Genomic DNA, 15,665 nt, shown 5'->3' with positions numbered 1-15,665 from the left:
AAACTCCGCCGTTAACGCCCTGATATCTGTCTTCGAAAACATCTGGATGGAAGAGGAAGTCCCAGACGACTGGCATAAGGGGCTTCTAATTATTGTGCCGAAAAAAGGGTAAAGCAAGAGTATCAGTACCGGAAGACCCAAGAGATGCAATCTGGAGTGAGGAATTGTACACCGTTGGTGCAGAGAATGTCCAACGAGTCCACAATTTCACTTACCTCGGGAGCATCGTTTCAGAGCCTGGAGGTACCGAAGAGGACATCACTTCGCGCATTGCCAAGGCCAGAGCTACCTTCGCACAACTTCCAGCCGTATGGCAGTCACGGAAATTGACCCAAGCAAGATCAAAATATTCGGGTCCAACGTCAAACCAGTTCTGCGCTATGGGCGTGAAAGGTGGAGGGTCACTAAGATTATCTCGCACCAGCTGCAGATCTTCTTCAGCCACTGTCTTCCTCGAATTCTCCAAAATCTTCAAACGACGAACTTTTGGAACGCTGCCATGAAATACCGATCGTTCAGCAGAATAAACGCTGCAAGTGGAACTGGATCGGCCACACTCTCCGAAGGGAACCTAGATTGGAACCCCCAGGGAAAATGTAAACGTGGTCGCGCCAAAAAAACATAACGGCGCACTGTTAAGACTTGGAGCGAGATCAAACTCCAAGCTCAAGACCGAATGCGATGGAGTACTGTTGTGGAAGCCTTCTGTCCCATATAGGAGACATTTAGGACATTGAGTCACTAATATTATATATACAGGGTGTTTGGCGCATCGTGTGCCAAAATAATTTGGCGGATAGAATGGGTCATTTCCTATATTTTCAGCCCCCATAACACGTTCCATGCCAGGCGGCTACTTTTAAATTATTTTTTTTAGTAATTTCACCAAAATACCCAAATCGCATTATTTAATTTCGATTTTAAAAAAAACTACTAGGCGTAGCTTCAAAGTAAATATTTTGTTTTGACGTGCATTGATGTAGGGTTGCATCAAATCTAAATTTACTGGCAAATATCATCTAGGTTTTTTTTAATTCAGCTTTGAAGTATTCCGAAAAGTTAAAAATGGACTGAACATTTAAGTTTACATGGCTATAAAAAAATAAATAAAAGAGATAGCGATCTTCGGATTTTATCAAAACTTCTCTAGTCTATCCCCATTCAAATGGTATACTAATCTTGTTTAAATAAGAGCAACAACTTCACAAATTCCTTAAATTAGTGCATTGACTCTACTCGGACTGATTTGCGAAATTTGTGTTTATAGCCCCTTTTTGTGTGAATAGCACGTTAAACACCTAACAGGTAAAAATTATTTATCTTATGCAATGTAAAAACCTTTTCCCTATCGTTTTTCAATGTGGATTTCTTGAATTTGGGGACGAAAATAATTATTTTGATCGTTTACAACAGTCAAAATTAGAAGAAGATGTCGTGAGTGTATACGTTGCCGAGGCGGTCATTTTGAACAAAATTTGTAATAATTAATAAATGATCAAAATAATTATTTTCGTCTTTAATTTCAAGAAATCCACATTGAAAAACAATAGGGAAAAGGTTTTTACATTGCATAAGATAAATAATTTTTACCTGTTAGGTGTTTAATAACGTGCTATTCACACAAAAAGGGGCTATAAACACAAATTTCGCAAATCAGTCCGAGTAGAGTCAATGCACTAATTTAAGGAATTTGTGAAGTTATTGTTATTATTTAAATAAGATTAGTATACCGTTTGAATGGGGATAGACTGGAGAAGTTTTGATAAAATCCGAAGATCGCTATCTCTTTTATTTATTTTTTTATACCCATGTAAACTTAAATGTTCAGTCCATTTTTAAATTTTCGGAAAACTTCAAAGCTGAATTTAAAAAAAAACTAGATGATATTTGCCAGTAAATTTAAATTTGATGCAACTCTACATCAATGCACGTCAAAACAAAATATTTACTTTGAGGCTACGCCTAGTAGTTTTTTTTTAAATCGAAATTAAATGATGTGATTTGGGTATTTTGGTGAAATTACTAAAAAAATTAATATAAAAGTAGCCGCCTGGCATGGAACGTGTTATGGGGGCTGAAAATATAGGAAATGACCCATTCTATCTGCCAAATCATTTTGGCACACGATGCACCAAACACCCTGTATAATGTATGTGAATGTTTTTTACTCTTTTACGCAACAACTACTAAATAGAGTTTGTTGAAACTTTACAATATTGTCGTTTATACATCAAAATAAGAAATGGCTAGTTATAATAACATTTATTTTACCATAACTTAAAAAAAAACATAGAAAATTAAATATTTTGTTTTATTTTTGATTACTCTGACTCCCAACTTTGATTACCCCGACCATGAAAATTTTGATGTCGCATAACTTTTTATTCCTGCTTGCTACAGATGGGCCAATATAAAAAATATGCTCGTAATAATGTCTATTTTGAAATGTATTACCTAAACTTACTCTAAATTCAAAAATAAAAAAGGTCGGGGTAATCAACAAAAGAATCCAGATCCGGAGAATGACCGAAGTAATAATGTACGATAGCTCGTACAATTACCATAACATTGTTGTTCATAGATCTGTATAATCTGCAGAACTTTTAGACGAGTGGGTATCAGTCGGCTAGATCCCATGATTTGGTTGGAGCATAATAAAAAAAGATCATCATACTTATTACATTTTATGAATGAACATCTTGCTGATAAAAAAATGAATATAACCTCATACGCTCTACATAATCTCTGCCTATCTTCTCTTTCAGGAATACTTAGGTTTCCTCAATGAACTTGACGGCGTTATAGTAGTTAAAAAACCTCTTGACTTTGAAACTCTTCGGAACTTCACGGTGACCATTCGAGCTCAAGACCAGGGGACCCCGCCCCTTCATAATGATACCACGCTTACAGTGGAAGTGTTAGACGCCGATGACCAGAACCCCAAGTTCACAAGCGAGCACTACACCGCCATAATACCTGACGACGCTCAACCGGTAAGTTCAATCTCTGAAACTATCCTATAAAATAAGCGTATAACCAAAGCTAATTATTATTAACATTTTCAAACTCTAAAATTCCAGGGCACCATTCTAGAAACTTCCCCCGGGCCGATCTCAGCAGTAGACCAAGACGTGGGCATTAACGCACCTCTCCAATATTCCACGACGGGCGACTACAAGCACATGATAGTCGTGGAGCGAGACACAGGACGAATCGTGGTCACTGAAGATTTGCTAAAGCAGCTGTCTCCAGTTACTGTTGTTGTGAAGGTACCGAACCCGTTAGGCATTCCCAACCCGTTTGGCCAGCGTGGGGAGTGTAGGCTAAATCCTACATTTTCCTCTGGTAAATTAGAGAGGGTCGTTCTCCTGCAGTTGAGACTAATAAATGACTGATGATGAAGGTACCGAAACATAATAGCAAATCTCTTATCGATGTGTAACCTAGCCGTTTTATTCTGCATTGATTTCTTTGAAAATCCAAACATAGGGTTTTATTATAAGGTAGTAAAGAGGTTAGAATTATTCTATTCCAATGTCTTCTGTTCTCAAATGTATCAATTGCAACCTTCTAGGCAACCCAAGTAGACAACGCAGACCGCTACGCCCTGGCGACACTTGCCATCAGCCGCCTCCCAACCGAGGCCAGCGTGCTACCGGTGCGGTTCGCGCGGCGCCAGTACGACGCCGCCGTGCCGGAGGACGCGCCGCCGGGGACTGTACTGGCTACATTACACACTGACCCGCCGCATCACAGGCATCAGGTAAGAGATAAGCAATAAGACCGCTAGCTAATTATGTTGCTGTTGCGCTCGCACACTCACTGCAGGCGCCCGACGCACAGTCGCGACAGCAATATAATTACGCGCGAGCAATAAGGATGGGTAGCTTGGGGTCACTGGACAAAATTCTACGTGCTCCCGGACCAGGCTTTAGCCATAGAAGGTAAATGACCACAAGTGGTCTTCTGATCAGGCCACAAATGACACATGCTTCAATTTTACAAGATCATGATAAATGGGATACTTCTTCGTTCACCACAGACTTTGTGTAAGCTAGTACAAATTGATTCATCATGATAATTTGACGCCTTTTTTACGGGGAAAAATGCTTTGAATCGCATTCTACCCTGCGAGGACAGGGTAGGTTATATGAGGCTCACTAAGTCAGAAGGATGAGGCATATCCACTAAAAAGACCCCGATGCTCCGTCACTCGCCATAAGTGGGAGGAAACTGTGGGATTCCGGACAAAGCCTTCTCTCTACCACAGCCCATCCCGGCGATTTCCCGCTTCCACGGTAGACCCTACAAGCCCCCAGGATGAGGGGCGACGGAAACAGTTGGGAGCACACAGCTGTTCCTGTACTGGTGCGTCCAGACTAGGTGAATATGCTCGCGCGGCAAACACAATATCCTGCTCACTCAAGAGCAGAGTGAGCAGGATGACCAGCTTGCCGCGCGAGCACATTCGCCCAGTGTGGACGCACCATTATAGTTTGATCCCCGTTAACTGTGGTCGGCAGAGCCCGCTGCAGTTCTACGTGTCGGACCGCGGCTTCCTGGAGAAGTTCGCGATCAACGGCGCGGGCGAGGTGCTGCTGCGCCGCGCGCTGGACTACGAGGCCGCCGACGCCTACCACTACCAGGTCATGGTCACCGACGGGCTCTCGGTGAGTGGCTTCCAACATTCAACATTTATGACGTCATCCTCTCTTCGTTTGTTCGTTGCAGTCAAATGACATCCACTGCTGGACAAATGCCTCCTCCGTGGATTTCCACAAGGATCAGTCCTGCGCCGCCCCAGGCACCTCCTGCAACCTTCACCAGATCGTCGGTCCACCTAGTGGGGGGGCCCGCCCTCTCTACGTCTTCCGGCTCGTGGTCGCCACTCAAGAACTTTTCTGCCCCAGCGATCATCAGCTCTGCAAGCTATGTGCCCCGCCCACTACCACCATTTCTCTCTATCTGTTATGTAACGTCCAGGCGTGCTAAAATTTCGTTTCATAACGACACACGTATAACGTTCCAGAACGACACAGCGGCGATCAACATCACGGTCCTGAACGTGAACGAGTGGGAGCCGCGCTTCCGTTACCCGCAGTATGAGTTCCGCGTGGAGGCCGACCCTGACGACACAGGAGACGCGCTGCTGCCCGTCGGCCGCCTCGACGTGTTCGACGGCGACAAGCCCGACACCGTCTCGCTGTCGCTCCGGGGGCCCGACGCCAGGTGAGCCACCTCTAAGACACGGGAGACGCGCTGCTGCCCGTCGGCCGCCTCGACGTGTTCGACGGCGACAAGCCCGACACCGTCTCGCTGTCGCTCCGGGGGCCCGACGCCAGGTGAGGCATCTTTAAGAATCTAGTCTTGGAGCTGTGCTGCATCGTCTTTTGTTGAAACTTCAACGCACTCAGTGTAAAATAGTGTTTTGTTTCAGCTATTGAGCTTTCAATACGTCACGTTGCTTTGTACTTGTACGTGCCAACATTAAAACCTCATACAATTCAAACTCATGTCACACTATTCTCTATCACTCAAATCAAATCAAATCAAATCAAATCAAATTCGTTTATTTGTGGAACATAGGTAAATAACATATTACAGGTGTTAAAAATTAAGTCGGTATCACTATGTTTGGCCCAAGGTCGGCGTACAAATTTACATAACATCATTGAGTCGTATTAGGTTAGTAGAAATTAAATAAAATAAAAAGTAAGTTAGTAATGTCCAATCAGTAACAATTTCATAAACATTTAAACATAAAAAAAAAGGTCAAGAATCTTACAATTTGTCAGTTAAAAACTCTGTCAATGTATAGTAGGCTTTGCTTAATAATAAGGATAGCAGCTGCTTGCGAAATATCTGAATATTTGTGTCTTTTAGTGTCTGTGGTAATTTATTGTAAATTTTTGGAGCCATACTAAAGAAGCTTTTTTGTTTTAAAGCAGTTTTTGAGACAGGTGCACTTAAAATGTGACCATGACGTCTACTCTTTTTCAATTGCCCAAAGGATATTGTGGGAAACAAGTGTGGATTTCTCTTAACAAACATTGCAGTTTCAAAAATGTAGAGGGATGGTACTGTCAATATTTTTAGTTCTATAAAATGTGGTAGGCAGCTGTCCATTCTTTTTAGAGTTTTTATAGCTCTCACACATTTCTCACTCTGACAGTCATTTCCCTTTCCTCTCCCTTCCACCTTTAGTCTCGCTCTCGCATTGCAACGCGCCGCTTCGCCTATCTGGGCGGTAATACGGGCGGTATTCAAAATAAACCAATTCAAATAAATCCAAATCGCGCGCTAACTCAACTCAATAAAATTCAAGTGTTTGTGAAAGTGAAAGAAGAACCAAGCTTGGACCGTCCTGCGGAGTCTGCTATATATCGAAGGTATCCCATCCCATTCCTATCCCAAATCTTCTACAGTACTGCTGCTTACAATCACTTCTTTCCGTCTTACCTACTCTAAAATTACTGTCCATACAGATGTTCTTTGTGTCTCTAGAAGTGCAGCCAATCACTCCCCTTCACCTCTATTTTAAAGAATTAGGAATCAACTTAAAAATGAAAGAAATAAACAACACTACAACCAGAGTAAATACAAATGAGTAGGTCATCTTCATAGAAACGCACCGAGCGCGGTTTGTATGTGAGCGCGCCAATATACGTATGCGGCGCGCACGCACACACTGACAAAATTCGGCGCAACCACGACTGGCTCCCCGCTAAATTTTGTCAGTGTGTGCGTGCGCGCCGCCTACGTTTTGGCGCGCTCACATACAAACCGCGTCCGTGCGTTTCTATGAAGATGACCTACTATATTAACCGGCAGACAGTGGTGACTGAGTTTGTTGCGGCGCTTCTTCTCAGCACTTGCCAAATGTTGGTCTCGAAGCGCTGGTAGGGTAAAAAGATTATGAGACATGTAGAGGCTCCTTAAGAGCAAAATGACGATTTGTAAGAACTATTTATTAGTCTAAACAAATAAAGAAATTTTGACTTTGACTTTGACTCATTTTGTATTTACTCTGCTACAACGGTCGGTGGTGTGTGTCGGTGGTTGCAGCATGCTGCGGGTGAACGAGCTGGGCGAGGTGTTCGTGGCGCGCGCGGCGCTGCGGGCGCTGAACGCGTCCGCGCTGCACGTCGTGGCCACCGCCGTCGACTCCGGCTCGCCGCCGCGCCAGGTGCGTGCTGACGTAGCAGGGTACTATAGTCTGGTCCGCGCTGCACGTAGAATTTTGTCCAATGACCCCAAGCTACCCATCCTTATCGCTCGCGCGTAATTATATTGCTGTCGCGCTCGCACACTCACTCACTAGGCAGACACTAAATTTACAAGTTTACATGTTATAATCTCTGACAGTTGCAGAAGTATCCGTTAGTCGAGACCTGGTGAAGCAAAAATCCTTTTTTGCTAAGACCTATTTCATTCATATGTTACTGTAAAAGCTCGAACTACGGTTAATCTTAAGATTTAAGTGTAAGTCTTAGGATTTACCGACATGAGTTGGTAAATGTAAGTATTTCTGAAAATACGACGATTTTTTCGAGCTTTTACCATTCGAATTCAGTATATGCTAGGTTTTACCTCTGTCAGCTGGTATATGTTGGTTTTAGGAATAAAACAATGAGTAATTCTTAATGGGAAATTACAACACGATCGACTAAAAAATAACTTAGCGACTGATGATGGCATACTTACTGTTTTAATAACTTGAACGGTATGAATTTGAGTAAGCGAAAAATTAACTTAACTAACGACGAATATTGATTAATCCTTCAAGGCCCGCGAATCTAGACACAATAGATAATCAATTGTTATGGCATTAATGTATGCCGTCTGGGACTTTAAAGGTTAATATAATCAAAATATGCAGAACGAGCTTACAAAAAGTGGGTTATGTTTAATCCATTTTAGATAGTAAAATTCTGTCCGTGCGATTACTAAGTGAGCGACTAGAAATACAAAGAGGGCAACTTCAATATTAAGATAGATTCGTTTTTTTCCAATTGAAGTAATTTCTGATGATGATGATGATGATGAGATGCGCTGAGCACGTTATGACATGTTTTGTTTTTCAACGTTTACCGTGCCATTAATGTAAATCCTAAGATTTACCAACGAAATGGTGGTAAGAGTTCGAATCGCAAACCTTTTGGGACATTTACCATTAGACATTGGTAGATCTTAGGTTTTACTGGAATATCTTAGGATTTACTGATTGTGTCAGGGTTTGTTTACTTCATTTATAGTTGTAGTTTTACAGTAAAACAAAAAGAAAAAGCTACTTTAACGGTTTCATTATATAACAGTAAATATATTTAAATGTTTCTGTATCGCTAGTAATAAATTAAATATCGTTTTCAGATCGAAATGAGTATCGTTTTGAAGACCGGGTTTGTGAGAGTTACAATATCAAATTCCAACCACAAACCGTATTTAAAGGAAAGTTGTTGGTATTGGCTGGACAAGTCCGAGATGTAGAAGAATTAAGAACAAAACAAGGGCAGAGTTCAATAATTCACGCTCTCATCATAAGGCAAACATCTGTGCACAACAACTACTGTGACTCATTTTTGTACTACCACGTTGTATAGTTTAGTTATTTCCAAATTGTAAACGGCTATTAAAACAGCCCTATCGAAATACAGTCCACTCTTTTATTTAAGTTCCCAGTAGGACCCTTTTCATGCGATTAATTAATGATATTAAAATGTATTATGTAGAATCGCTTTGCCATTGACAGATACATCTGATGACAGAGCTAACATTATTTCTACTTTTGACCACCATGAGCGCTGCGATAGATTATGTCCCCCCCACCTAGTACTTCGCACCCAGCGAATAGTAAAGCAAGCCTGTAAAGGCTCGTTACGTTTCATTGCAGAACACAAGTTTAATCTCAGTCGTAGAAATGGTTCAAGTTATATTACACCATGAATGACGGTCGAGTACCCTAGTAAGTACCGATCTTGCTATTAAAATGTTTACTGCCCCAAAGCTTAACTGGGCTTAACGTCTTACACTATAGCCGAAACTCCTAACGTATCTTGTGAAGCATAGAGAAGCTTGTGATAAAAGCCACTAAATATAGTTATTATGTTCAGAATGATCGTTCATTCATTGCTGACCGTGACGTAGTTTGGAAAAATATTTTATAAACTCGAATCGACATCGCGAGACTGGTAACGGGGCTGCTTGCGAGCACGTGAGCAGCTTCGCGAGCAGCTGAACAATGTTGAACACACCTTAAGAAAATACATGTTGGCACACAGACGTCGGTGCCGGTGGTGGTGCACGTGGGCGGGCGCGCGGTGGCGGGCGCGCGCGGCGGCTCGCTGCTGGCGCTGTTCGCCGCCGCGCTGGCGCTGCTCGCGCTGCTCGTCTGCGCCCTGCTGGCCTACATCTACCGCACGTGAGTCTCGTAGGGCCGGCGCTGGTCACGTGGGCGGGCGCGCGGTGGCGGGCGCGCGCGGCGGCTCGCTGCTGGCGCTGTTCGCCGCCGCGCTGGCGCTGCTCGCGCTGCTCGTCTGCGCCCTGCTGGCCTACATCTACCGCACGTGAGTCTCGTAGGGCCGGCGCTGGTCACGTGGGCGGGCGCGCGGTGGCGGGCGCGCGCGGCGGCTCGCTGCTGGCGCTGTTCGCCGCCGCGCTGGCGCTGCTCGCGCTGCTCGTCTGCGCCCTGCTGGCCTACATCTACCGCACGTGAGTCTCGTAGGGCCGGCGCTGGTCACGTGGGCGGGCGCGCGGTGGCGGGCGCGCGCGGCGGCTCGCTGCTGGCGCTGTTCGCCGCCGCGCTGGCGCTGCTCGCGCTGCTCGTCTGCGCCCTGCTGGCCTACATCTACCGCACGTGAGTCTCGTAGGGCCGGCGCTGGTCACGTGGGCGGGCGCGCGGTGGCGGGCGCGCGCGGCGGCTCGCTGCTGGCGCTGTTCGCCGCCGCGCTGGCGCTGCTCGCGCTGCTCGTCTGCGCCCTGCTGGCCTACATCTACCGCACGTGAGTCTCGTAGGGCCGGCGCTGGTCACGTGGGCGGGCGCGCGGTGGCGGGCGCGCGCGGCGGCTCGCTGCTGGCGCTGTTCGCCGCCGCGCTTGCGTTGCTCGCGCTGCTCGTCTGCGCTCTGCTGGCCTACATCTACCGCACGTGAGTCTCGTAGTCCCCAAGGGTCACTACTGGGCCCTTTATTATTTTTAATCTTCGTAAATGACATAAACTCGTGCCTCCACTCATCTCGTCTTCTTTGCTTCGCTGACGATATGAAAATTTTGACTCGCTGCTGGCGCTGTTCGCCGCCGCGCTTGCGTTGCTCGCTCTGCTCGTCTGCGCCCTGCTCGCATACATCTACCGCACGTGAGTCGCCCAGTCCCTGTATGTAAGAATAAGGATAACAAAAACTTTATTTGACACAAAAAGAAAAAAAGAAAAAACAAAACAGTGGGACTTAAAACTATACACGCATATTTAAGGCGCCCGCTCAGCATTGATCGAGCCACGCGTGCATGCACGCGTGCCCCGACGCTGGTTTTCAGCGGGCGCCTCTCCAACCAACATTATAAATAAAAAAAAAATAACATTAAACAAAACATTGACAAAGAGGGCGCCACGAGCCATGTGTCCCAATCGAGCTACCTGCGCACCTCAGTGGATTGCCGCTCTCATCCCGCTTGCCCGGACACCTCCCCGCGTTAGCCCATCTGAGGCCCGTTCGTACTAGAATGTGACGTCACGGCTAATGAAACTGGAACCTGATATGACTGAGTAATGAAGAGCAACAAAAAAATTGTAGTACTTTCGTCAAGCCCGAATGTCTTGTATGAATTGAAAGGAATCGAGTTAACACCTGTGTAACTTGACCGGGTTGCGCTTCACACGCTACATCCTGGACTCGATTCCTTTCAATTCATACAAGACATTCGGGCTTGATGAAAGATTACTACAAACTTTTTGTTGCTCGTTATCAGTCATATCAGGTTGCCGTATGATCTTCATTCAATAGTCAAATTCTTCTTTGATATCTCGTTAATTTCTTTATGTAATGTGTTTCATTCGTCGATGGAACACACCAACTCACTACCGGTCGTATCACTTCCAGCAAGCGAAGAAAATCTTCGAGCGAGACGGTCCACAGCAAAAACGCTGGATACGTCTCCCACGAGAAGTCCCGGCCGCCCAGCGCCGGGCCCGCCGCGCCGCCCAGCAGCGCCGGCGCGGGGCTCGCGGGACCCGCCGGGCCCACGCTGCTCGCCGGCGGGGGCTCCGGCTCGCTGCTCAGTGTCAGTGCCGGAGCCAGCACGATATTAGCCAACTCCACGAGCAGTCTGGATCTGAGGGCTGATCATAACGGAAACAATGCTGCTAGTAAGATTAACGCATACACTTTTGAGCTTCGAACAGCTGACCAGTTTTGCTTTTACAATTATTTTGAGGTATGATGGTCTAAAGGCTCACAACTGTCTGCACGTTCCGCAGACCCGGGCCGGCAGTCGCAGCGCTTCCCCAACAAGAGCAAGGTGGCGCCGCTGCCGCCGGGCGCGGACGGCGCGGACGCGGGCGGCGACGGCGACGCGGCGCTCATGAGCGACCACCTGCGCGCGCGCGGCGCCGGCCGCTCGGGCGTGGCGTGGCCGGCGCACACCATCCCCGCGCGCGTCAAGAAGCTCAGCTGGGACGAGCCCGCGCCGCCCGCACACAAGGTAGGTGCGGTGGCATCTCCAGCTCTGCTGCATAGTCCTTACCGCTAGACCATAGGGCTTAAAACCGACACGTGCAAAAAATATTCAAACTGTATATTTGAGTTGTTTCGAAAAAAAGCTCAATGAAGCTCCCGGTTTCCCGAGAGACACCTTCGACCGAGAATTTAACCAGCGAAGTATATTAAGTGTACGTTTGCAGGGCAGCGGGGAGGAGGAGCTCCACGACGCCACCAACCCCGCGGCGGCCGACCACATGAACCTCACCGTGTACTTCTAGCGCCCGACGCCGGACCCGACTCCGACCAGCGAGACGCTTCTCCGGCTGAACCGAATACAGACTGTACATTACCGGATTCCACTAATTCCGAACTACTGAATACTAACGCTCTACTCCTACAAAATTTTAACGAAGCGCTAAATTATAAAGACCGACACCACCTACCTAAAGTTTTCGATCGTGCAATAAAGAATATCAGTGAAGCGGTGAGCGCTCGGGATGAACGGAACCAAACCGAATCTCAAAGTCACCCGCTATACCCGAAACTGTCTAGAGAAGAGAATCTACCAGGCTCCACCGCCGACGCTGACGGTCTATCGAACCTCCTTTACCATCACTCGGAGCGAACGCCCCACCGCACGCAAAAAGATAATGATCGACGAAACCTAAATTTCACAACGTCTGAAGAACAGGCTAAAATCTCATTTTCTAGCATCCTTGATAAACATACAGCAATTTATAGACAATATGCGTTGCCAGATACTACCAGTCCCATAAATAATGACGAGAATTATTACAGTCAAGAACTTTCAAAAAGTCCCTATTACCCACATATTTCCCAGCAAAACTATCGCAAGGAAAATAAAACGGAATCGAAGAGATCTGTTGGTTTAGAAAACAATCCTAATTATTCATCGGGTCAGGGTGATAAACTAATAACACAGTACGATGCACCGATCATCAAGGCTCCATCAGAATTTTCAGATGAACAAAGTCCCCTTCCTCCAATGACCATGTCATTCAGCAACATGATGACGATGCCAGTTAGTAACGTCCATTTGACTGAGCGGCAACTTCCAACCGAATATGTTGCAGTACCAGTGAAGAAAATTTCACAAGTTTCAAAGCAAAATAAACAAAGGAAGAAAAACACTCCACCAAAAATTCCTATGAAACCCACTCAACACGCAGTGTCTCCGGTAAAGTATATTCCAATCAATCTAGATAACCCAATGGTCAATCCTGAGTTTTTACCAAAAACCAAAGGTAATTTTCCTACGAAAAAAGTTACGCCGCCAAAACGGCCTCCGTCTCCTGTGGAATACATTCCAATTCCTATCAATCCTAAAACAAGACAGCCTCAAGTCTTCACTCGTGTTCACAAAGGCATGAGGCATCCTCATCCTGGGTCTAATCGTCCTAGAACAAGAACTCCTATTGAGGGTCCAGTATTTATTACTCAACCTCACGAAAGCCAAAGGTATGTAATGCATCCGTCTGCCCCTAGACTGTCTTATAGCTCAATGGATGGGTGGAGAAGTGAGGGGCCTTCTTCTTTTGCTAGCATTGACCCTAGAAAGTTGAGGACTCAACGCGTTAGTCCGTTGTTATTTGTTCCAATGTATAAACCCTTGTGATCTTAACAAAATAACGATGAACCCTCCTTAGGAATGATATCATCGATATTTAAGACTCCGCACTTGCCAAATCTTTGTTACAGCAGAAATCGTTAGACGTCATTGCTGTAAAGTCATCATCGGTTTGTCATCGCTGTAAAGTTATTACAAATGTAAGTAAAAAGTAAGTACCTATTAGTAAAAGTTCCTAAGCATGTTACCGGTCTTTTAACTTCCGATCTCAAACAAATCAATACATTGATCAACTGAAATAAGTTTTGTTTACGTAAAACTTAGTACGTAGTCTTCAATTCATTGATTGAGTGATTCAGAATGATAATAGTGAAATCAATTATACTGTGATATTTTTGCTATTCATCATAACGTTACGGGTTTGGTGGTGCCTGGTTCTTTTTTAGATATTTGTAGAACTTACTGTTGTGGTAGATAATAGTAAGAGTAGTTTAGATTATTTGTTACCATTTTTAAAGAAAAGAAAAATATGAAGTTACTAAGAAATGGGTGTTAGTCTTGGGCATTATTTAGTTTATTAAAATTAATTATTACTTACTACTGTTATATTTTCAGATGTCCATTCAGTCCATTGTGGTGGTAGAGCGTTCGTTTATGTCTTACTTACTAATGTTTTAGAATGTTTAATCCAAAGGTTCGTAAGGGTTTGGCTTTGTCTTCCCCTGTGTAAAGGTGCCCCAACATAGACGAAAAAATAAAGTGTGTTCTGTAATGTACACATATTAGGTATAATAGGTTCCTAAGCATCGAATCGAATGCAGTAAACCTTTTTGTACTTTTACAATGTCATTTAAAAATGAATTAAGTGGGTATGACCTATTCATTGTAAATAATTCAATTTTGTACATTCATTAGTATCGCAAGGTATTTTGATTCAGGCAGAATGGTTGTTGTTAATAGTAAAGAATTTGTATTGTAGTCGTTTAAAGGTTTTATTTAGTAAACCATATCTGTCTTGTACAATATCTTGTTAATGATTCTGATAATATGTTTACATTACTGTTAGATTACTACTTTAGTGGTAATAGCGCATGTTTTATTAGTACCTTTAGTTAGTAATACTTGTAAGATGTATGTAGTAATATATTCATGTCATTAATTTACTGTTTCTATTAAAGGCAGAAGTTCGAGCTCTCCCCGATACCTATATCTCCATATAAAAAATGATTTTTCAGAAGCATTATTCTAAAAGCAATTTTAAGTTATGTTGTTGCTCTGAGAGTAGGCGCACACCGTTGATTTTTCGTCGGCCGATAGTTTAGTTGGGCAGTTGATCAGTATGGGCATGTATGGGAGTGCGCACACTACGCCGATTCGATTTGGCCGATTCTTCATACAAATTAAAATCGGGCACAACTATCGGCCAACTAAAAATCAACGGTGTGCGCCTACTCTGATACTTAATTAATCAACTAAAGTTCGTTCGTAAATAAAGTAGAAACTGTAATATAATTTATTTATTTATCATATTTATCTTACATGTACTTATTTTTAGTGGTACTACGTATCTTACGTATTTATATTATTAGTTATCATAGAAATGTAAGAACTGTTATTATATTTTTGTTGATGCTATATTTTTTCATTTTATTTATTTCCCCCACGTTAAAGAAATAGGTGCTCGAGTCATTCCCAAAGCGGACATAACCGCGGTCGCTGTTCATATAACGCAGTAAGTACAGGTATTTATGAAAGCAAATCTTTAACACATTTGAGCAATTAGGTCATTTACACTTCAGTGGTTATGTAGTTTTTTCCAATTGAAAATACGATCCTCGAGAGAGGCGTGAGCGTCACACTAGCCTGGGTAGTCGCGGTAGTAGCCAATGAAAAAAGCAATGTCTGCGTCTGGTATAACCGAAGTTGTGCAATGCCGCCGAAGCCTCGACCTTGTAACGAAAGCGGCGCTTGCGCAACCACCAAACGCTGCGCTCGTCATGCGACATGTTGGCTTTATTTCCTTGACTTTTAGGATATTGAATTGCACTAACCCGATCTTTGAATATTCTATGCCATCATTTAGTTACTTATTTTATTCATGGTAATTTACGGCATCATAGAAACCCTAGGCAGTTAATATTTAACGCAGAAAAATCTAGGTAATTTTTCATCATTCACAATTTTTTTGCAGCAATTGTCAAAAATCTCCATAATTTTTCATCATTTAGTATATCTTTTTTGGCGGCAATTGCCAACCAATTTTAGTTGTATAAGAGATTTTAATTACTTACTCTGTGATAAAAAAAAAGTCTGACACCGGAGGGTAGGAAGTAAAAAAAAAATGGTTACGAATAGCTTGACAAGGGCGTCGGCCATAGTGTATTG

The 15,665-nt window shown here is 44.1% G+C and overlaps 1 protein-coding gene across 1 annotated transcript in view; it reads left to right on the top strand.

Moving 5' to 3' along the window:
- Window positions 1-9,857, top strand: part of Cad96Cb (protocadherin Fat 4-like Cad96Ca) — a 36,133-nt gene extending 26,276 nt beyond the window's left edge. The window contains exons 6-14 of the mRNA XM_028301584.1: window positions 2,766-2,993; window positions 3,081-3,269; window positions 3,575-3,763; window positions 4,524-4,670; window positions 5,030-5,229; window positions 7,066-7,186; window positions 9,279-9,382; window positions 9,432-9,563; window positions 9,722-9,857. Of these exons, the coding sequence (XP_028157385.1) occupies window positions 2,766-2,993; window positions 3,081-3,269; window positions 3,575-3,763; window positions 4,524-4,670; window positions 5,030-5,229; window positions 7,066-7,186; window positions 9,279-9,382; window positions 9,432-9,563; window positions 9,722-9,857 (1,446 nt within the window). The remainder of the gene's footprint in view (window positions 1-2,765; window positions 2,994-3,080; window positions 3,270-3,574; window positions 3,764-4,523; window positions 4,671-5,029; window positions 5,230-7,065; window positions 7,187-9,278; window positions 9,383-9,431; window positions 9,564-9,721) is intronic.
- Window positions 9,858-15,665: the final 5,808 nt, after the last annotated feature.

The sequence above is a fragment of the Ostrinia furnacalis genome, unplaced genomic scaffold (genome assembly GCF_004193835.3).
Source record: "Ostrinia furnacalis isolate ACB-3 unplaced genomic scaffold, ASM419383v2 OfSCF0954, whole genome shotgun sequence".
Taxonomy (NCBI): Eukaryota; Metazoa; Arthropoda; class Insecta; order Lepidoptera; family Crambidae; genus Ostrinia; species Ostrinia furnacalis.
This window is presented reverse-complemented; position numbering and strand designations above follow the sequence as displayed.